The sequence below is a fragment of the Perognathus longimembris genome, chromosome 1 (assembly GCF_023159225.1).
Source record: "Perognathus longimembris pacificus isolate PPM17 chromosome 1, ASM2315922v1, whole genome shotgun sequence".
NCBI lineage: Eukaryota > Metazoa > Chordata > Mammalia > Rodentia > Heteromyidae > Perognathus > Perognathus longimembris.
The window spans coordinates 75341018-75363799 of record NC_063161.1 but is presented as its reverse complement, the minus strand read 5'-3'; the positions used below and the strand labels follow the sequence as shown (position 1 = coordinate 75363799).

The 22782-nt window shown below is 43.1% G+C and overlaps 1 protein-coding gene across 2 annotated transcripts in view; it reads left to right on the top strand.

Annotated features, from left to right (window-relative positions):
- Tpst1 (tyrosylprotein sulfotransferase 1) overlaps positions 1 to 22782 on the top strand; it is a 63065-nt gene that overhangs the window by 15677 nt on the left and 24606 nt on the right. For both annotated transcript variants that reach the window (XM_048329584.1, XM_048329575.1), the window contains exon 2: positions 1157 to 2102. In XM_048329584.1, coding sequence (XP_048185541.1) covers positions 1258 to 2102 — 845 coding nt within the window. In that variant the 5' untranslated portion in view covers positions 1157 to 1257. The remainder of the gene's footprint in view (positions 1 to 1156; positions 2103 to 22782) is intronic.

The window sequence follows — 22782 nt, the reverse complement described above, 5'->3', positions numbered from 1 at the left end:
ACATCTTATTGTCATTGTTTATCTGTCCAGAAGACTTTGTTTTCTGAGAGCAGTAGTTACTGTACTGCTGTCCTTTTTATTATTTGTTTTTATTTTTACTTTTTTAGTAGAACTGAGGTTTTAAACTCAGGGCTTCACATTTATTTGACAAGTGATTTATAGTTTGAGCCATGCTTCCAGCCTTTTTTTCTCTAATTATTTTTGAGATAGGGCCACATGTTCAGGCTGGTCTAGACTTGGATCCTCCTATTTATGCTTTCTTCTATAGCTGGGATGACAGGTGTGTGCCACCGCACCTGGTCTTTATTTAGCTCAAATCTTTCTTCTCCATGCATTGACCTGTTTTTGAAGTACCTCCAGGAATAGTGCATACCTGGAGAATTAAAGTGACTGTAAAGTTTTTAAAAACAAAAAGCTGGGCTGGGGATATAGCCTAGTGGCAAGAGTGCCTGCCTCGGATACACGAGGCCCTAGGTTCGATTCCCCAGCACCACATATATACAGAAAATGGCCAGAAGCGGCGCTGTGGCTCAAGTGGCGGAGTGCTAGCCTTGAGTGGGAAGAAGCCAGGGACAGTGCTCAGGCCCTGAGTCCAAGGCCCAGGACTGGCCAAAAAAAACAAAAAACAAAAAAAACCAAAAAGCTGTTTGTGGACCTGGCATGGTAGTCACTCCTATAATCCTCATCCCAAGGAGGTTAAGGCAGGATGATGGCAAGTTCAAGACTACCCTTGGCTACAGAGCAAGAACCTATATTAAATGCAAAAAGGTTTTTTTTTTTTTTCTGATTATGTGTGACATACTTTGTATGCACTGTGTTTTAGGAATATCAGAGCATCCAAGAGTTTCTTCTTGGGGCTGGGGATATGGCCTAGTGGCAAGAGTGCTTGCCTCGTATACATGAGGCCCTGGGTTCGATTCCCCAGTACCACATATACAGAAAATGGCCAGAAGGGGCGCTGTGGCTCAAGTGGCAGAGTGCTAGCCTTGAGCAAAAAGAAGCCAGGGACAGTGCTCAGGCCCTGAGTCCAAGCCTCAGGACTGGCCAAAAAAAGAAAAAAAAAAGAGCTTCTTCTGTCTAGCTAAAATGCAAATGTGTTAACTGGTGGATAGTTTACAGACAATCATTTAATAAAATGACTTTTTTTTCCTACTAGATGTTGACCATCTTTCGGAAGTAGAAACTCCATGGCCTGAACATCTCTTGAAAATTACTTTGAACAAAATATCTGTTTGTTAACAAGATAATCACATCAAGATGGTTGGAAAACTGAAGCAGAACTTATTACTGGCGTGTCTGGTAATTAGTTCTGTAACAGTGTTTTACTTGGGCCAGCATGCCATGGAATGCCATCATCGAATAGAAGAACGTAGCCAGCCAGTGAAATTGGAGAGCACAAAGACTTCTATGCAAACTGGCCAGGATGTTAAAGCTAACAAAACCTTTGCCTATCACAAGGATATGCCTTTAATATTTATTGGAGGTGTGCCTCGGAGTGGAACCACACTCATGAGGGCCATGTTGGATGCGCACCCTGACATTCGCTGTGGAGAGGAAACCAGGGTTATTCCTCGAATCCTGGCCCTGAAGCAGATGTGGTCTCGGTCCAGCAAAGAGAAGATCCGCTTGGATGAGGCTGGTGTCACCGATGATGTGTTGGATTCTGCCATGCAAGCCTTTTTACTAGAAATCATTGTTAAGCATGGAGAGCCAGCCCCTTATTTATGTAATAAAGATCCTTTTGCCCTGAAATCCTTAACTTACCTTGCTAGGTTATTCCCCAATGCCAAGTTTCTCTTGATGGTCCGAGATGGCCGGGCATCAGTACACTCAATGATTTCTCGGAAAGTGACCATAGCTGGATTTGACCTGAACAGCTATAGGGATTGTTTGACCAAGTGGAACCGTGCTATAGAGACCATGTATAACCAGTGTATGGAGGTCGGTTACCAGAAATGCATGATGGTTCACTACGAACAACTCGTCCTACATCCTGAGCGGTGGATGAGAACACTCTTAAAGTTCCTCCACATCCCATGGAATCACTCAGTGTTGCACCACGAAGAGATGATTGGGAAAGCTGGGGGAGTGTCTCTGTCAAAGTGAGTACAGGCTACACTTTTACCCTATATTCAGCTAATATCATATGTATGTGTGCATGCATATGTATTTTATACACATAAACACCAGGTCCTTTCTAGAGCACATAATTTCGTTGGTGTAGGGTTTTTGCTCTCTATTGGTGCATTGTATCTCTCCACTTTTGACATTTTGCTGGTTAATTAGAGATGAGTCTCTGAACTTTGCCGGCTTTGAACCTTAATCCTCAGAACTTAGCCTCCCAAGTAGCTAGGTTTACAGATGTGAACCAGTGATGTGCCTGGCTTAGACTTGCATTTTAATTATTACTCTCCATCAGAGTGAGAACTGACACGTGAAAGGCACTTATGCATCGTAGAGGACTCTGCCTTCTGGAAACTTCCCACTAGGCTCTACACTTAACACTGATAGTTTGGGAAACAAATTTCAGCATGAAAACCACATTCTAACCATAACAGCCTCCTTTACTCAACATACAGTGGTGGAATAGGCACTGGAAGACAGACATTCCTGGGCAAAGGGGAGAACTCACAGAAGTATCACTGCCCCATGTAATGATTATTATTGGGCTTAAACTCAGGGCCTGAGTGCTATCCTTGAGCCTCTGTGCTCAAGGCTAGCACTCTTCCACTTGAGCCACAGTGCCACTTCTGACTTTTTCTGAGTAGCTGATAGTCTCATAGATATTTCTGCCTTCAAACTGTGATCCTCAGAGCTCAGTCTCTTGAGTGGTTAGTATTACAGACGCGAGTCACCAGCACCTGGCTCCCATGCAATTCTTAAGCCAGCCAAGAGATAGAAGCTGCTTGATGAGGGTTCAAGGCCTTGGGATTACACTATGGTCTCAGCCCTGACTTCTAGCACTTTCTGTTCTGCTCGAGTCATTCTTTTTTCATGAAAAGCATTTGCAGCTGTGTGTTTTTATCAGCCTGCTTCCTGCCAATAGAAATTTTGGAATCTAGTTGTCTCTTTTCATTTTGTACTATTTCTGTCTTTTTCAGTCCAACCTGGCAGTATGGCTGCCCATGTGCTCTTTTCAGAGATGCTCTCATTACATAAAAGCAGTCACACCTGCAAATCTCTTAAACCCTCTTTCATCTTGAGTTCCTTCTGACCTAGTTAGCTGAAGGTCAGTGTCTTTAAGCTCCTTCTACAGGCACTTTTAACTAAGGGGATATGGAAGACAGACCTGTTCTCTTCTTTAAAGAACCCCTTGTATGACTGAATTAACACAGAAGTTAATTTTTTTTTTGAAGAATGACTTTACTTCTGCATCTGAAATGACTTGAATTCTTTTGCTTTGGTCAACTTATCTGTGGAGAGATTTTCTTCTTCGAATCTTACAGGATCCAGGCTACTATATATTAGCATATGACTGACAAGCAATTATCCAGAGTAGGAAGACAGTTTTGTTTTTTTGGTTTTTTTTTTACCAGTCCTGAGGCTTGGACTCAGAGCCTGAGCACTGTCCCTGGATTCTTTTTGCTCAAGGCTAGCTCTCTACCACTTGAACCACAGTGCTATCTCTGGCCTTTTCTATATCAGAAGTTGATTTTTGTCAAATTGTCAAGATTTTTTTTTTGCCAGTCCTGGGGCTTGAACTCAGGGCCTGAGCACTGTCCCTGGCTTCTTTTTGTTCAATGCTAACACTCTTACACTTGAGCCACAGCTCCACACTTCTGGCCTTTTCTGTATATGTGGTGCTGAGGATTTGAACCCAGGGCTTCATGTATACGAGGCAAGCACTCTTGCCACTAGGCCATATTCCCAGCCCCAGTTGTCATGATTTTTAAAGCATCATTTAAGCTACTAATGTAACACATTGATTTCCTAATGTTTTTACCTCTGAATTTCTAGAGAAAAAGCAATTTGATCATAATTTATCATGTAAATAATTGGTTTTGGATTTGATATACTTTTAAAATTTTATGTGCAGTACCATGACTTGAACATAGGCCTGTTTTTTTTGTTTTTGTTTTTTTGGCGAGTTCTGAATCTTAGACTGAGGGCCTGAACACTGTCCCTGGCTTCTTTTTGCTCAAGGCTAGCACTCTACTACTTGAGCCACAGTGCCACTTCCAGCTTTTTTCTATATATGTGGTACTGCGGAATTGAACCCAGGGCTTCATGTATACAAGGTGAACACTCTACCAATAGGCCATATTCCCAGTCCAGGACTGGGTTTTATCCCTTAGGTTTCCTCTCAGGGCTAGTATTCTACCACTTGAGCTATAGCTCCACTTGAGGCTTTTTATTGGTTAAGTGGACATAAGAGTCTCTTGGATTTGTTTGCCTAGGCTGGTTTACCACAATTTTCAGTTTTCTGACTTATAGCTAGGATTACAGGTGTGAGCCATGAGTGCCCATCTGATATGCCGGGGTTTTTTTTTGGGTTGGGGGGTGGAATGGGGGAGGAGGGGAGGTGCAAAGGTTGAACTCAGAGTTTGGGTACTGTCTCTGAGCTTCTTTCACTCAAGGCTAACCCTCTAGGACTTGAGCCACAGTTCCACTTGCAGCTTTTTGGGTAGTTTAGTAGAGATAAGAGTCTCACAGACTTTCCTGCCCAGGCTGTCTTCAAACTGGGATCTGATTCTCAGATCTCAGCGTCTTGAGTAGCTTCAGGGCCTTATTACCTCCTGTGTAGTCCCCTTTCACCCTCACGCATAAGCCGCCCGTCCTGCAAGTGGCAAAGCTGGAGTGAGGTCTACGTGATATGGAGTGTGTGTAGTCGTGAGAATGCCCCCCCCACCCCACCCCTGAAATGAAGGACACGACACACAGGCATCTCGGGGTAAGCTTCTGGAACTTCCACCAGTTTTACTCAGGGGAGGGGTTTATATGACAGTAATGGTGGCAGGAAGGGGAGGGACTAACTGGATACTAGCGATAGGTTGATGAGCTGTCCATCACAGTGATGTCATGGAACTTCCCCCAGAGGCGGAGATCACGGCCCACAGGACTGGCCCCCCTGGGCTCCGGTCAGTGCCATTTTGACACACATGTGCGTGCTCCAAGGCAGGAGGCGGGCTGGTTTGCTACCTCTTTTGGTACCAGACCCGGAAGGGGTTAGGAGTGGATAACAGCCGTGCAGCCCCATGACGGGAGAAGGGGGCGGCCTCTCAGGACCACTCCCCTCAATGCCAAGCCGATGCCCCAACAAGTAGCTAGGATTACAGGTGTGTGTGAGCCACTGGCTCCAGGCTTGATATACTTGATTTGCTTTAGGATTTATATGACTACCTCACTTATTGTAATTGTACTTTTACTACAAAGATCCTTTCTTTTTTATGTATTATACTTATGCTCCTATATATTACTTGGAGATTTTTACTTCTATTTGGTGGATCTTTTTATTGTTTCTCCCCCTCACTTTTGGATCACATTTTCCTACTTCTTTGGATTAGAGTAATTTTTGAAGTTATGTTGCCAAGTCTTGTGAAAGTCCTTGGGAGAATTCTGATTTTGTTGGGTTGCTTAGGTCCTAAGCCACAGTTTTCTTACCTTTTCTGAAGTGTTTTGTATCTCAGTTCGGTTCTGTCCCTTTCTTCCTTCCCCTCTCCGTACCTCCCTACTTCCCTTCCTTTTATTTTTTTCTTTCTGTGCCAATACTGGGGCTTGAACTCAGGGCCTTGCACTCTTTTTTTTTGTAATTTATTAATTAAAGAAAAGTTTTTTTTTGTGACAAGGTGTTGTGCAAAAAGGGTACAGTTACATAGTAGGGCAGTGTGTACATTACTTGTGATATCTTACATCCAGTTTTTCTTTCCCTTCCCGAGGTCGGTATATATATATATATATATATATATATATATATGTATATATATATATATGTATATATATATATATATATACAATATACAATGTACCAAGAACCTATACAATAGCCACGTGGCCTACGCTGAAGAAGATTCGCCTAGGGCTTTAAATGTAATGTCGACAATAGACAATATGTCGACAATAGTCTTATATGAACATACAAACATAGCTTTTGAGCTATTGTGATCCACTGAGAGGTCAATTTTTGACCTTTATATGATGAGTAGTTGTTTGGTTTTAGTTACATAGTGTAGGGTCGCTGACCCAAACCTGTGGGAAATACCATTTGACAAGCAGTTTTTGGTTTCACAGACCTGGTCTCTACTGTCTCCCCCTCCCCCCACCTTAACTGTCATATATCAGGGAGATCATGCCCCTTTGTTTTCTGTGTTCTAAGCTTGTCTCGCTCAACATTATTTGTTCAAGTTCTGACCATTTCCCTGCGAATGCCAATATTTCACCTTTTTTTTTTTTTTTTTTTGTGGCCAGTCCTGGGCCTTGGACTCAGGGCCTGAGCACTGTCCCTGGCTTCCTTTTTGCTCAAGGCTAGCACTCTGCCACTTGAGCCACAGCACCACTTCTGGCCGTTTTCTATATATGTGGTGCTGGGGAATCGAACCCAGGGCTTCATGTATACGAGGCAAGTGCTCTTGCCACTAGGCCATATTCCCAGCCCAATATTTCACCATTTCTAATCGCTATGTAGTATTCCATTGTGTATAGGTACCATATTTTTTGGATCCATTCATCTGTGGAGGGGCATCTGGGTTGTTTGCATATTTTGGCTATTGTGTGCAGGGGTCCCTGCACCCCCGGTGCTCTCCCAACCAGCGGGAGAGGCAAGGAAGCGCACCCTGCTGAGTGTGAACCCAGAATAGGTAACGAGCCAGGAGTTGCCCGCACCCAGCCCAACCCAACCTTTCGTCGGCAGTTGGACAATCAGACAACTCGGGAGAGGTTCAAGACTGCTCTCAGTTTTAGTGGGGCGGACCCGATCTTAAGTATGGGCAATGGCAGCAGGAAGAGGAGGGTGTAACATACCTAGCTAGGGGCGATGATTGGCGGTCTGAGCAGTCAGTCAAGGGTGGAAGGCCATGGGACCTCCCTAAGGGGTGGCCTAAGTACTAGCAGGACCGCCCCCAGGTTACTGCCGGCAGCCATCTTGCTGCACATGGTCTTAAGGCTGGGAGGCGTGGCCAGCTAGAGCCGCCTTTCCAGTTCTGGACCTGGAAGGCAGGCTGGGCTAACCGGGATCCCTCTTCCTGGAGGAGGTGCAAGCAAGCACGCCCCCAGGCACTGAGGCAGGCGGGGCTCTTCAGGGCCTCACTCCCGAGGCTCAACAACCAGTGTGCCCCACATTGTGTATTGTGCCGCGATAAACATGGAAGTGCAAATGTCTTTTTGATATCTTGTGACCTGTTGTTCAGGATAGATGCCTAGGAGTGGTATGGCTGGGTCATAGGGTATGTCTATGTTGAACTTTTTGAGGAACCTCCATAATGTTCTCCAAAGTGGTTGTACTAATTTGCACTCCCACCAACAAAGGAGGAGGGTTCCTCTTTCCCCTCACCCCCTCCAGCATTTGTTGTTGCCTGAGTTCAGAGTATAGGCCATTCTAACTGGAGTGAGGTGGTATCTCAGGGTTGTTTTTATTTGCATTTCCTTTACTGCCAGAGATGTTGGACATTTCCTCATATGTTTCTTTGCCATTTTTATCTCTTCTCTTGTGAAGTCTCTCTTTAGCTCCTTCGCCCATTTCCTAATTAGTTCACTGGGCTTGGAGGGGCTTAGTTTTTTGAGTTCTCTGTAGATGACAGATATTAGGCCTTTGTCTGTTGCTGTGTTGGTAAAGATCCTTTCCCATATGGTTGGCTGTCTTTCTATTTTGGTGGCTATGTCCTTAGCTGTGCAGAAACTTTTTAATTTGTAGTAGTCCCATTTGTTGAGTCTCTCCCCTATTTGTTGTGTCCCTGGGACTCTATTCAGGAAGTTCCTTCCTGTACCTATAAGTTCTAGCGTCTTTCCTACTCTATCCTTCAGTAGTTTCAAGGATTCAGGCCTTATATTGAGGTCCTTGATCCATTTTGAGTTGATCTTGGTGCATGGTTATAGGCTTGGGTCTACTTTGAGTTTTCTGCATATGGCTGCCCAGTTCTCCCAGCACTAGTAGTTGAAGAGGCTCTGTTTATTCCATTGTATATTTTTAGCTCCTTTGTCGAATATCAGCTGACTATAAGAGTGCGGTTTTATTTCTGGGTCTTCAATTCTATTCCACTGGTCTTCAGGTCTGTTTTTATACCAATACCAGGCTGTTTATGTTATAATGGCTCTATAGTAGAGCTTAAAGTCTGCTATTGTGTTACCTCCTGCACTGCTTTTTTTTGCCTAGAATTGCTTTGGCTATTTTAGGTCTTTTGCTGTTCCATATGAATTTATGGGTTGCTTTCAGTGAAGAATGTAGCTGGGAAATTTTGATGGGGATTGCATTGAATTTGTATAACAATTTGGGTAATATGGCCAGGTCTTCCACTGCCAGGTCTTTACTAGTCGTGACAGGAGTCACATCCGTGTAACTTACCACTGACGGGGTCACGTGGACCTTACCGCTGACTTGTTGTATGTAAAGACGGCCATCTTTACCATGTGGAATGGAAATGCATCAATAAGTATATATGCGCACTAGACGGGTCCCGGTACTCACAGATGGACTCCAGCAGACAGGCGTCCTCTGACATCACATCTCTCCACAGCTTCCTCTGTGCTGCGTTCATCAGGTCCCACTCTTTGGGGGTGAAATTCACAGTTACATCTTCAATATTCAGAGGTTCCGGGGATGCCATCATCCCAAGACAGTGCTCCTCCAGACTTTCACTACCAGGCAGTCCCAGCGCTATGCTGAAAGAAGCATGGAGGGAGGGCTGGGGATATGGCCTAGTGGCAAGAGTGTCTGCCTCATATACATGAGGCCCTGGGTTCGATTCCCCAGCACCACATATACAGAAAATGGCCAGAAGTGGCGCTATGGCTCAAGTGGCAGAGTGCTAGCTTTGAGCAAAAAGAAGCCAGGGACAGTGCTCAGGCCCAGAGTCCAAGCCCCAGGACTGGCCAAAAAAAAAAGAAGCATGGAGGGAGGAAGAAGCCAGCGGCCGGCCTTGCATTCTTGATTAGCATTTTTTGTGTATGCCGGTCTTGGAGCTTGGACTCAGGCCTGGACACTGTCCCTGAGCTTTTTTGCTCAAGGTTAGTGCTATATTACTTGAGCCACACCTCCACTTCTGCCTTTTTGCTAGTTAATAGGACTTAAGAGTCTCTTGAACGTTCCTGTCTGTGCTGGCTTTGAACCTTGATCCTCAGATCTTGGCCTCTTGCTTAGCTAGGATTATAGGAATGAACCACTGGCACTTGGCTATAGTTCCGTTTTCTTTTCTTTTCTTTTCTTTTTTTTTTTTTTTTTTTGCCAGTCCTGGGCCTTGGACTCAGGGCCTGAGCACTGTCCCTGGCTTCTTTTTGCTCAAGGTTAGCACTCTGCCCCTTGAGCCACAGCACCACTTCTGGCCATTTTCTATATATGTGGTGCTGGGGAATCGAACCCAGGGCTTCACGTATACGAGGCAAGCACTCTTGCCACTAGGCCATCTTCCTAGCCCCTATAATTCCATTTTCTAAGACACTGTTGCACTTCCTTGAGTCTTTCTCATCCATGTAACACTAATGAGTTAGTTGGACCTTTAGTAATAGTTTTGATCTTAAGTTTAGCTTTCATAACCTTTGTTGTACATCCTTCAATTTCTCCCAAGGGTGAGCTAGGAGTTTATGCACAAAATGATAGAAAAATCTTTCTCAAGCTCTCTCTCATCATTCCACATTCTGAATTTCATGGGCTCCTTTGTTGTTCTGAGCAGAAGGATGGATTTCTTTTGGAATTGTAGTTACCTGCATTGTTACTAGGCATTTTTAAAAGACTGCTGCCACCCCTAGGGCAAGTAGCTGAGGGAAATGTATACAAAATAATGGAGATAATTTCTATAACATCTTTAGACTGAAATGGTGCATTTTCCCAATTCATTCTGACTGAAAGTTGGGGCTTTGTTGAGTTATTCTTTGCGCATTTGTGCATAGTATGGACATGAGAATTCTTATTTTATTCTAAATTTCTTAATCTTTCTAAGTTTTTTTAAGTCTTTATTTCTTGGAAGTTTTGTTCTAATCAGCTCTGGGCTAGCAGTCATTTTCTCCTTGTCTCTGAGGTATACTCGACTCTGGTTGAGATGGTTGCTCTGACTCATCCAGTTGTGGGTCTGTTGTTGCAGGTCATTTTACCTTGTTAACATTCTGTGCTTTTACAACTATTTTGTTAGTAGATGTGGGTTTCTTTTGTTGTTTAGCTTGGTAAAGGTTTTTCTTGCAAATAAGGAAGACTTGAAAACTAGACTTCCAATGTCTTTAAAAGATATGAGGCCAAAACTGTGGGGTGGGTGGTGGGGGATGATGATACAGAGCTTTGGTTGGGAATTTACCTTAGTGGAGGAGTGCTTGCCTAGCAAGTATAAGGCCCTGATTTCAGTACTCAGCACTGTAACACATAAATAAATATAAATAAATGAAAACCTTTTCCAGGCACTGTTGGCTCATGCCTGTGATCCTAGCTACTCAGGAGGCTGAGATCTCAGGACTGTAGTTCAAAGCCAGCCCAGGCAGGAAAGTCCGTGACACTTATATCCAATTAACCACCAGAAAACTGGAAGTGGCTCTGTGGCTCAAAGTGGTAGAGCACTAACTTTGAGATGAAGCGCTCAGGGACAGTGCCCAGGCCCCAGAGTTCAAGCCCCATGATCAACCAAAAAAAAAAACAAAGAAAAGAATTTTTTTAAGATAGGGCTAATACATTATTTCTTTTGTTTCTTTTGCCAGTTCTGGGGCTTTAATTAGGGCTCTGAGCACTGTTCCTGGCTTCCTTTTGCTCAAGGCTAGCACTCTACTAATTGAGCCATAGCACCACTTGCAGCTTTTTCTGTTTATGTGGTGCTGAGGAATTGAACCCAGGGCTTTATGCAGGCTAGGCAAGCACTGTACCGCTAGGCCACATTCCTAGCCCTTTTTCTTTTCTTCTTCTTCTTTTTTTTTTTTTTTTTGCTAGTCCTGGGCCTTGAACTCAGGGCCTGAGCATTGTCCCTGGCTTTTTTTTGCTCAAGGCTAGCACTCTGCCACTTGAGCCACAGCGCCACTTCTGGCTGTTTTCTGTATATGTGGTGCTGGGGAATCGAACCCAGGGCTTCATGTATACGAGGCAAGCTCTCTTGCCACTAGGCCATATTCCCAGCCCCCCCCCCCTTTTTTTTCTTTTCTTTTCTGTTCTGTTCTTTTCGTGTGTGTGTGTGTGTGCGCGCGTGTTAGTCCTGCGGCTTGAACTCAGAGCCTGGACACTGTCCCAGAGCTTCTTTTGTTCAAGGCTAGCACTCTACAACTTGAGCCCCAGTGCCACTTCCAGATTTTTCTGTTTATGTGGTACTGAGGAATCAAACCTATGGCTTCATGCATACTAGGCAAGCACTCTACCATTAAGCCACCTTCCCAGCCTGTGCATTTCTTTTTGAACAGTTTTACCTCTTCCCTCATTTTCTCCCGCTTCCCCCCCAACTCCTCTCCTCCCAAAGTTGTAAAATTAACTTCCAAGATAGTGTCTAGTGAGTATCACTGTTGCATTGGTTCACCCTTTGTCCCACCATTTCTGTGATTCCACCTTCCCTTCTGCAAATCAGATCAACTTATGTATAAGACAAAGTACTCCATTTGTAAGGAAATGGAAAGACTTGGAAAAAATTATATTAAGCAAAGCAAGCCAGACCCAAAGAAATACAGACTGCATGGTTTCCCTCATTTGTAATAACTAGAATATATCTATGATATTCTTAGCAGAGGATCACAATAACTCAATAGCTAGGTGCATGTGAACATATAAAATGAAACTTATCAAAATGAACTCCAAGAAATGGAAACAAAAGGTTTTTTATAATACACTGTTTGCAGTTATTTCTTTTTGTTTTTCTTTTTTCCCCCTTCTGGTTTTTTCTGTGTTGTCACTGTTTTTTATTTCCTTAGCATTAAAAAAAATTATAGACTCTGTAATGCTCTTAGAACTTTGCATTCTAGCCAGGTGCCAGTAGTAATCCTAGCTACTCAGGAGGCTGAGATATGAGGATCATAATTCAAAGTCAACCCAGGCAGGAAAGTCTGGGACACTCTCATCTCCAATTAACTATCTGGAAAGCGGAAGTGGCACTGTGGCTCAAAGTGGTAGAGTGCTAGCCTTGAGCAGAAGAGCTCAGGGACAATGCTCAAGCCCTCCGTTAAAGTCCCACAACTGACCAAAAAAAAAAAAAGGTTTGGGACTGGGAATGTGGCTTAGTTGTAGAGTGCTTGCTTAGCATGCATGAAGTCCTCAGTACTACATAAATAGAAAAAGCCAGAAGTGGTGCTGTGGCTCAAGTGGTAGAGAGCTAGCCTTGAGCACAGAGAGGCTCAGGGACAGAGCCCAGGCCCTGAGTTCAAGCCCCAGAATTGGCAAAAAAAAAAAAAAAAAAAAAGTTTTCTTTTTTAGAGCAATTTTATGTTCATAGCAAAATTCTGAGTACCCATTGTGCTCTCCCCATTCCTTTACTGTTTTCCCAAGTTGTCCAGCAGTGGTTTCAGGTTCCTGTTGCTCTATATCCTTACCAGCATTTGGGCTTGTCAGTGTTCTGGCTTTGAATTATTCTAGTGGGCATATTGTGGCAAGCATTGCTCTTCAGTTTGCTTTTTCCTGCTGCCATGTAATGGGCAGCTTTTTCATATCTTGTTCATAGTCTCTACATGGTGATGAGTCTGCTCAGGGCTTTGTCTATTTTTTTTTGCCAGTCTTGGGGCTTGAACTTGAGCAGAATTGCTCAGGGACAACACTCAAGCTCTGAGTTCAAGTCCCAAGACCAACAACCAAAAAAGATTTTTTATACTTCAGATAATATTTCTTTATCATATATAGATTTTTCAGATATTTTTTCCATTCTCTGTCTTGTCTTCTCCGCTTCTTGACAGGGTCTTTTATAGAGCAGAAGTCTAAAAAGTCATTTTATTTATTATTATTATTATTATCATTATTATTATTTTGCTACTCCTGGGCTTCGAACTCTGGGTCTGGACACAGTCCTTAAGCTCCTTTTGCTCAAGGCTAGGGCGCTATCACTTGAGCTACAGCCCCACTTCTGGTTTTTTCTGTGATTAATTGGAGATAAAATCTCAGGGACTGTACCGCTTGGGCTGGCTCCGAACTGCAATCCTCAGATCTCAGCCTCCTGAGTAGCTAGGATTACAGGTGTGAGCCACTGGTGCCCAGCCAGAAGTTTAAAATTTTAATGAAGTGCAGCTGGTCAACATTTGTTTGTTTGTTTGTTTTTGGCCAGTCCTGGGGCTTGGACTCAGGGCCTGAGCACTGGCCCTGGCTTCTTTTTGCTCAAGGATAGCACTCTGCCACTTGAGCCACAGCGCCACTTCTGGCCGTTTTCTGTATATGTGGTGCTGGGGAATTGAACCCAGGGCCTCATGTATACAAGACAAGCACTCTTGCCACTAGGCCATACCCCCAGCCCTCAATGTTTGTTTTCCTTAACCTTGATTTGGGGTTGTACCTAACAGGAAGTAGCCAGACAAAAGATCACCTAGATTTTCTTCCCCCTTTTATCTTTGAACAGTTCTGTAGTTCTGATTTTATGTTTACATCTGTGATCTGTGCTGAATTTAATTTTTGTGGAAGGTATAAGGTCAGTGTATTAGTCGTCTTTTGTTACCGTAATGAAATATTCAGTTGAGTTACTTTTAAGGAGAGGGGGCTTCTTCATTCAGCTCATAGTTTAGGAGGTTCTAGGGGATGACCTTGGCAGTGGCCCAATTCGTAGCTGTTCTACATCATAGGAATAGATGTGGAATTGTGTGAGAGCAGATTTGGGGGCAAGTAAGTCATAGATAGCATCTCAGAGAAGGTGGCAGGTCAGGGTGGGGAGAAGGGCCTGGGCTAGGGCCAGGCTTGAGCTCCCAGAGGGTCACACAAGAATTGCCTCATGGACTGGGAATATGGCCTAGTGGTAAGAGTGCTTGTCTGGCATACATGAAGCCCTGAGTTCTATTCCTCAGCACCACATATACAGAAAAAAAGCCGGAAGTGGAGCTGTGGCTCAAGAGCAAAAAGAAGCCAGGGACAGTGCTCAGGCCCTGAGTCCATGCCCCAGGACTGGCAACAAAAACAAAACAAATAAAACAAAAAAAGAAATGCCTCATGATGAGGATATACGCTCTTTTCTTTCTGAGTTAAAGCATCTTACATCCTTCCTTTGTTCAATATATACTTTTTGTTGCTGTTGATTGTGGAGCTTGAACTCAGGCCTGGTGCTGTCCCTAAACTTTTCACTCAAGGCTAGTGCTCTACCACTTTGAGCCAGAGTTCCACTTCCTGGGCAATGTATACTTTTTGAATAAGCTAGTGAAGATTTTTCATTGTTCTAATTATACTTAAAAATAGACTTATTAGTTAATACATAATGTAAATTAAATCCATAGTGAGGTAATTCTACAATATCTACCAGAATGGTTAATAGTAAGTTAAGGTGGGACGCTAGTGACTCATGCCTGTCATCTATCTATTTTGGAGGCCTAGATCTGAGGATCACAGTTCAAAGCTAGCCAGGAGAAGTGTCTGAGAGACTCTTTTCTCCAATTAACCACTCAAAAACCAGAAATGGAAATGTGGCTCAAAGTGGTAGAGCATTAGCCTTGAGCAAAAGAGTTCAGGGTCAGCTCTCAGGCCCTGACTTCAAGCCCCATCACCACCACCAACAACAACAAAAAGTGGGTAGAAAGTACAGTGTTGGTGAGGATATGAGTCAAATGTAATTCTTAATATAGGTGGCAGTGTACACCAACAGGTACTTAGCAAAACATGCTTACCATATGACCCAGCATAAAGAAATTATAGGCTTAAACATATGCTGAAAGAATTAAATTCAGGGCTTTTGCTCAATTAGTTTGCTTATTTGGTTGATGCTCTACCACTTGAGCCACACCTCTACTGGCTTTTTGCTAGTTAATTGAAGTTAAAAATCAGGTTGTCTGCTTGGACTGGCTTTGAACCTTGATCCTCAGCTCCCACCCTCCTGAATAGCTAAAATTATATACATGAGCCACGGTACCTGGGCAGAAATGTCGCTGTTCTTGAAGTTATTTGTGTATTCCATATTATGAAAGATGGACAATCTTTAACACAAATCTTGATTGCAATTCAAATCAGTGATATATAAAATTCAATAATTGTGGTAAGAATTATTTGTAAACTGCTAAGAGCCTTAAAGTATAAACATGTTTATTTTCAGTTGAAAAACATAAGCCTAAATCTAATGGTGAGTCTGCTGATTATCTGCCTATTTTATTTTTTGTTTTTCTGTTTCTATTTCCTGGAATAGCCTATTTGATTTTAGCTAGTATCTAGATATTTGGTCACATATATTGTTCTCAAAGTCTAGAATTGGCTTAGGGCAGTTTTTAGTTTTGACTTTATGCTGGAGGATCAAGGCAACAGATGCCATTGTTTTTACAACCATTTGTAGGCCATAAAAGAAGAAATTAAATTTGTTCTTTGTAAAGAATTCAGGGCTGGCCACTCATCAAGATCTTGCTCCACAGAGAAAATGACTTCCAGGGACACAACCACAACAGACCTGCTTTATTCCCAAACTGAATAATAAAATCTGAGACGACCAAGACTGAGGAGGGAAGTAGAATGGTTAAACAAAGGAAGATAAATTTTTTTCTTGACTTTGTATTAACTATAAGTCCAGATGTCGGGGTCTTTAGCCGCCCCCCCCCCCTTGTGCTCCCCTGACCCGCGGGAGAGATGGGGAAGGCAAGCCCCGGCCAGATGAGTCAAGCAAGGAAAGGGTCGGCAGACCGCCCGCACCCAGCCCTCCCTCACCAGAGGACAATCAGATGGCCTGGGAGTCAAGTCAGCGCAAGATCTCATTTATTGGGGAAGTACGTGCCACTAATATAAGGCACAGGAGCCAATCAGGTCTAAGATCTGCAGGAAGGGGAGGCATGAGCTGTCCATCAAGGGCGGAAGAGCGGGGGCGTCACAGCCCACAGAACCGCCTCTGGATTATAACCAAAGACACTTGTAGCAGCTGCGCATTGTTGTTAGGTGCCGCCATCTGAGCCACATGTGGCCCCAAGATTGGGAAACAGGTGGGGCCAGCTAGTTGACTTCCAGGTATGCCCCCCATCCAGAAATGTGATTTTTGTTTTGCTTTGTTTTTGCCAGTCCTGAGGCTTGAACTCAGGGCCTGAGCACTGTCCCTGGCTTCTTTTTGCTCAAGGCTAGTACTCTGCCACTTGAGCCTCAGCGCCACTTCTGGCTTTTTCTATATATGTAGTGTTGAGGAATCAAACCCAGGGCTTCATGTATATGAGGCGAGTGCTCTATGACTAGGCCATATTCCCAGCCCCAGAAATGTGATTTTGTCTTAAGAATCAGAGGAAGATTCTCCCAATTTCTCCAGTTAGGAGATACTCACTGAGCTTCCTCCCTTCCTATGCCTTGTGCCCTTCCAAGAGTTTACAGCAGCACACAAAACAGAATGTCTGTGTGGGACATATAAGAGGCCAGCACATACACATGGCATAGCAATGAGCCAAGCAGATGCTGCTTTCCTTGTTTAGACATGGTTTGATACCTGATTTAAACTAATATGGTTTCTACTATACTTGGCCTCCGGAACCTCCAGTTTAGTAATATTGTGTCCCTGCTATGGTTTTTAATCAGACTTTCCTCAGTACTTCAGGAATAAATTTACCTAAGCTCACCACAAAGCTAGCCCAGGCAAAAGTGAGAGACCTTGCTTGGAAACAAACTAAAAAGCCAAAGGACTGGCAGCATGCATTGGTGTCAGTAGGCAAGCAAGAGATCCTGACTTTGTTCTCTAGTACCATCAGAAGAAAAAAAAAAAAAAAGAATACAAACCATGTGAGAATTTTGAACTATGAAATGGTAAATGACACAAAAGGTTTGGGGTTTCGGGTTCTAAAGTTAATGCTTAGATAAAAGCTGAAATTAATAAAACAGAAGAGGGCTGGGGATATAGCCTAGCGGCAAGAGTGCCTGCCTCGGATACACGAGGCCCTAGGTTCGATTCCCCAGCACCACATATACAGAAAACGGCCAGAAGCGGTGCTGTGGCTCAAGTGGCAGAGTGCTAGCCTTGAGCGGGAAGAAGCCAGGGACAGTGCTCAGGCCCTGAGTCCAAGGCCCAGGACTGGCAAAAAAAAAAAAAAAAAAAAAAAAAAAAAAAAAAAATAAAACAGAAGAAAACAAAAAATTAAAATATATTTGAAAGTGTAGAGACACTAGCTGAATTCCCAAGATAGGAGAGAATCTGTAATTTCCTTTGATGTTAGTCAAAGAGATTAACATGAAAGTGGTATTTTACAAGTGTCCTATTTCTATCTTTAGAGCAGGTGAGTCCAGTGTTACCCGAACTATTTTAGGTTGTAGAAAACGCCCAGTCACTTTATGAAACCATAATTTAGTGACAGAACTCAATAGGTATTACAGGAAGGAAAACTTCAGTTCAGTTCTCTTATAATGGATACTGAAATCATAAATAAAATACTACCAGATATAATTTAGCAGTATACAAGAGATTGATAGGCTACCATGCTTGCACCAAAACCATATTTTAGCAATGAAAGAATAGTTCACTACTAGAAAATACATTAATATAATTTACTTGAGTAAATTGAAGGAGGAAACCACATGACTCTATTCAATGCTACAAGAAAACAACCCTTAAAATTCAGTTATCATTGATACTCTTTAAGAAGGAATAGGAAAAAAAAGTATCATAAAAACAGAATGACTACATGTGTTTTTGTTGAGAACTCCATTATCCACCAGGTTTTATTCTCCATACAAAACTGACAAAATAAATCCTTCTTAGAATTTTTATTAGCATTTGGGAACCATCCCATTGAGGTTATTTTTCCCCCTTTAAAACAGACACTGTAATCCAGGCTGTTCAAGAAGTTGAGATCTGAGGATTGCAGTTCAAAGCTAGCATAGGCAGGAAAGTCTGTGAGATTCTCTCCAATTAACCACCTAAAAACTGGAGGTGAGGATGTGTCTCAAAGTGGCGGAGGGCTAGCCTTGAGGAAAAAAGAAGCTCAGGGACCGCACCCAGGCCCTGAGTCCAAGCCCTACCACTGACCAAAAAAAAGAAAGAAAGAAAAAGTTAACTGTTTGGCTGGTCAGATGATGATTAAGAGCTGTGCAGTCCAGCAGGGAACAAGAAGTTGCCAGGATCAGGGTTGTTGGGACTGTTGGATAAGGTGACAATGGAGTGGAGAACTGTAGATCGTCTAAACCAAACAGACAAAAACAAACAAATATATAAAAGAGAAAGCATAAATATTAGAGGATTTAATGAAAAAAAACAAAAATGTAGGGGAATAAATAGGACCAGTTCTCAAGATTTTGATGGCTGAGTCAGGAGCTGGTGGCTCCTACCTGTACTCAGAAGATTGAGATCTGCAGATTGCTGTTCAAAACCAGTCCAGGCAGGAAAGTCTGTGAGATCCTTATCTATAATTACCCACCAGAAAACCAGTGGCGCCGTGGCTCAAAGTGGTAGAGCACTAGCCTTAGCCAAAAAGCTTTAGGGACAGTGCCCAGGCCCTTAGTTCAAAGCCCAGGACTGGAAAAAAAAAACGTTGAGGGCTGTAGTGTCAGTGAGCAAGGTGAGGTGTGTACAGTCGCACAGGTGACAAGGGGATTGCCAGGGAGTGTACATGCTTGTGTATGTGTGTGTATGCATGCGTGTATGGGTGTGTGGAAGTCGGGGGTGTTCCCCTATAGGGAAGAGCTAACAAGGGAGCAAGCCGGGCCTGCTCAGGAGCTGCAGGCACAGCAGCAAGTGGGGCCAGAGCACAGCAAAGAAAGATGAGAAAGGAAATCAGCTAATGATTCCTAATCAGCTCAGGAAGTACAACTATGCCAGTCAGTGCAGAGCTTCTCCAAAAAAATCCCTTCTTTCTCCCAAATTATCCACTTTCCCTGGGGCTTTTAGAAAGCACATGTGGTGTTTGCAGTTTCACCACCCAAATGTGCATCCCTAGACACTAGCTGAGTCTTACCCATTAGAAATAATAATTTGAGCCAGGTGTGATGTTGCTCAATACGGCATTGTTCACCTGTAATCCAGGGTATTTCCAGTTTTTCTTTAAAATTTTTTTCTTCTTGTTGTTTTGTTTTTTTGCCAGTCCTGGGGCTTGAACTCTGGGCCTCAGCACTGTCCCTGGCTTCTTTTTGCTCAATGCTAGCACTCTACCACTTGAGCCACAGCACCACTTCCCACTTTTTCTATATATGTGGTGCTAAGGAATCAAACCCAGGGCTTCATGTATATGAGGCGAGCACTTTACCACTAGGCCATAGTCCCAGCCTTTTCTTCTTCTTCTTTATTGTCAAAGTGAAGTACAGAGGGGTTACAGTTTCACATAAGGCAAGTATATTACTTATCCAACTTGTTACCTCCTCCCTCATTTTTCCCCCATCTCCCTCCTTCTCAGTTCCCTCCCCCACATACCAGCTGGTTTTGTAAGTATCACTTTTTCAATGGTTTGTCTTCTTATCCGTTGTCTCTCATTTTTGGTATTACATTTCTTTGCCCTTGTTCCAATACATGTCTGTACATTATCTGGGTACTAAGATCAGTTACAGGAATAGCAGGAATAAAACCACAGGAAGGGAATTCAAGAGAGCAAAAGTTACAGTTTCACCAGGTGTGTTGAAATTAACTATATAACAATGATATACCACTTATTTCCATAACATGGAGTTCATTTCACTTAATATTATCTTTTTTTTTTTGCCAGTCCTGGGGCTTGGACTCAGGGCCTGAGCACTGTCCCTGGCTTCTTTTTGCTCAAGGCTGGCAGACTGCCACTTGAGCCACAGCACCACTTCTGGCCATTTTCTATATCTGTGGTGCTGGGGAATTGAACCCTGGGCTTCATGTATACAAGGCAAGCACTCTTGCCACTAGGCCATATTCCCAGCCCATCATTTCACTTAATATTATCTTATGTGTTCACATGGACATTGTTATTGTGCTAGTGTGCTCTTCTGCTATGTCTGTCCTAGATATGTACTACTTATTCCCTATGAGGGAGACCATAGGGCTTATGTTTCTTTGTGTCTGGGTCACTTCAATTAGTATGACTTTTTTCCAAGTTCTTCTATTTCCTTATGAATGGGGCAGTATCATTCCTTCTGATAGAGGCATAGAATTCCATTGTGTATATGTACCACATTTTCTTGATCCACCTATCAGCCGTGGGGCATCTGGGTTGGTTCCATGTTTTAGCAATGACAACTTGTGCTGCAATGAATGTAGTTGTGCTGGTGGCTTTTGTGTGGTCTTGCTTGTAATCTTTTGGGCAGCTGCCCAAAAGTGGGGCTGCTGGGTAATAGGGGAGCTCTATGTTTAGCCTTCTTAGGAACCTCCACACTGCTTTCCAGTGTGGATGAACAAGTTTGCATTCCTACCAACAATGTAGTAGGGTTCCCTTTTGGCCACATCCTTTCCGGCATTTGGTATTTCGAGTTTGAGACCAACTTGGGCTAAAAAAAACCCCACAATACTTCAGACATGTCTAATAAATTGCTTTTGTTTTTGTTTTTTGGCCATCCTGGGGCTTGGACTCAAGGCCTGAGCACTGTCTCTGGCTTCTTTTTGCCCAAGGCTAGCACTCCATCACTTGAGCCATTGCACCACTTCTGGCTTTTTCTGTTTATGTGGTGCTGAGGAATGGAACCCAGGGCTTCATGCATGCTAGGCAAGCACTCTACCACTAAGTCACATTCCCAGCCCCTAATAAATTGCTTTTGATCTACATGTTTCAAACACTCCATTCGTTTCCCTACTGTATGTCAGGTCATATGTCCTGTGACATTATTCAGTCCAACTTTGAGGGTTGCAGCCCTGAAATTGAACTGCTGGTTGTGCAGCAGGTTCCAAATTCTGTACTTCTACAACTTGGCAGCAGAATGCTGAAGCTTGATCAGACTTGGGTCTGACTGGGCAGTGTTACTTTGTGCTTATTTTCTTTTTTAATTTTAGCAGCACTGATTCTCAGTGTCTAGACTCAATAATGTTGTAGTTTGTGTATTTTGCTGTTTTAATTCTGGTTTCTTTGCTTATATATTAGTTGGAAAATTTTTATGAAGAGACACGTCCCTGCCTCTTCTATTTGATTTCTCAAGATTGCCATTAATATAGGAAAGGTATGATAAATCTTGATTCTTTCTCTTCATTTGCCACTTGCCAACCTAATTGATTGCTTCCTTACTGCTTTCCTCAGAGACCAAGTCAAGAGGTTTCTATCCATTACAATTAGCTTTTATTCTTTTTCCTCAGATTGGAGATTAACTCCAGGCCTCATGCCTGCTAAGTAAGCTCTTACCACTAGGCATATTAGTAGGATCTTAATTTTCTTCTTTTATAGGATTATAGCAGTGTGTCACCACACCTAGCAGTAATATTGAGTTCGGATTTTCTCATTCTAACTACTAGAAGCTTTTGCAGAACTTTTGCCATGACCTTAGTAGTGTCTCCTCAAATTCTTGTTATCAGATGTGACAAGATATTAACAGCATTGATCAGCAGTCAATCATTTCTTCAAGATACCTGACTTTCATTTAGTAGGAAGTGGAATTTTAAGACCTCTATCTAGAAGGGTTGTTCATAGGTGTTCAATATCTATGAGCCTTTTTCATGGATGTTGGCCATAACTATATGTGGATATGTACATGTATGCATGTGTGCTTGGGTCTGTATGTACAATTCTTCAGTTTATACCGACACTTGTAATTTTTGCGTAATTATAGGACTCTACATTAAATCTTCTTTATCTTTTATGCTGATACTAGGACTCAGGACCTGAACTCTGAGCTGAACTCAGGACCCTGAGCTCTCACTCAACTTTCTTGCTCACAGCTCATACTCAACCACTTGATTCATGCCCCAATTCTGTATTTGTTGACTAATGGGACATAAGAGTCTTCTCAAGTTTTTTGCCTAGGGTAGTTTCAAACTACATTTCAAGGTCTCAGTCTCCTGAGTAGCTAGGGTTATAGGTGTGAGCCAGTGCCCAACTTTTACTATCTTAATTTCTCAAGGACTTGTGGGCCTACAGGATTAGTCTGTCATACAGGTCTTATTTTGTTTTGTTTTGTTTTGGCCAGTCCTGGGCCTTGAACTCAGGGCCTGAGCACTGTCCCTGGCTTCTTTTTGCTCAAGGATAGCACTCTGCCAACTTGAGCCACAGTGCCACTTCTGGCTGTTTTCTACATATGTGGTGCCTCAGGGCTTCATGTATTGGAGGCAAGCACTCTACCACTAGGCCATATTCCCAGCCCCTGTCGTACAGGTCTTTATCCTACAGTTAGTACCATTATTAAGAGTTGTGCAAGAGGGGCTGGGGATATAGCCTAGTGGCAAGAGTGCCTGCCTCGAATACACGAGGCCCTAGGTTCGATTCCCCAGCACCACATATACAGAAAACGGCCAGAAGCGGCGCTGTGGCTCAAGTGGCAGAGTGCTAGCCTTGAGCGGGAAGAAGCCAGGGACAGTGCTCAGGCCCTGAGTCCAAGGCCCAGGACTGGTCCAAAAAAAAAAGAGTTGTGCAAGAGTTAGAGACATACCTTCTATCTTTATTTTCTTGTCTCCTCCTGCATAATTTAATATCTCCACTGTCAGATTATATAGCCTTCATATACTATGTCCATTTAAA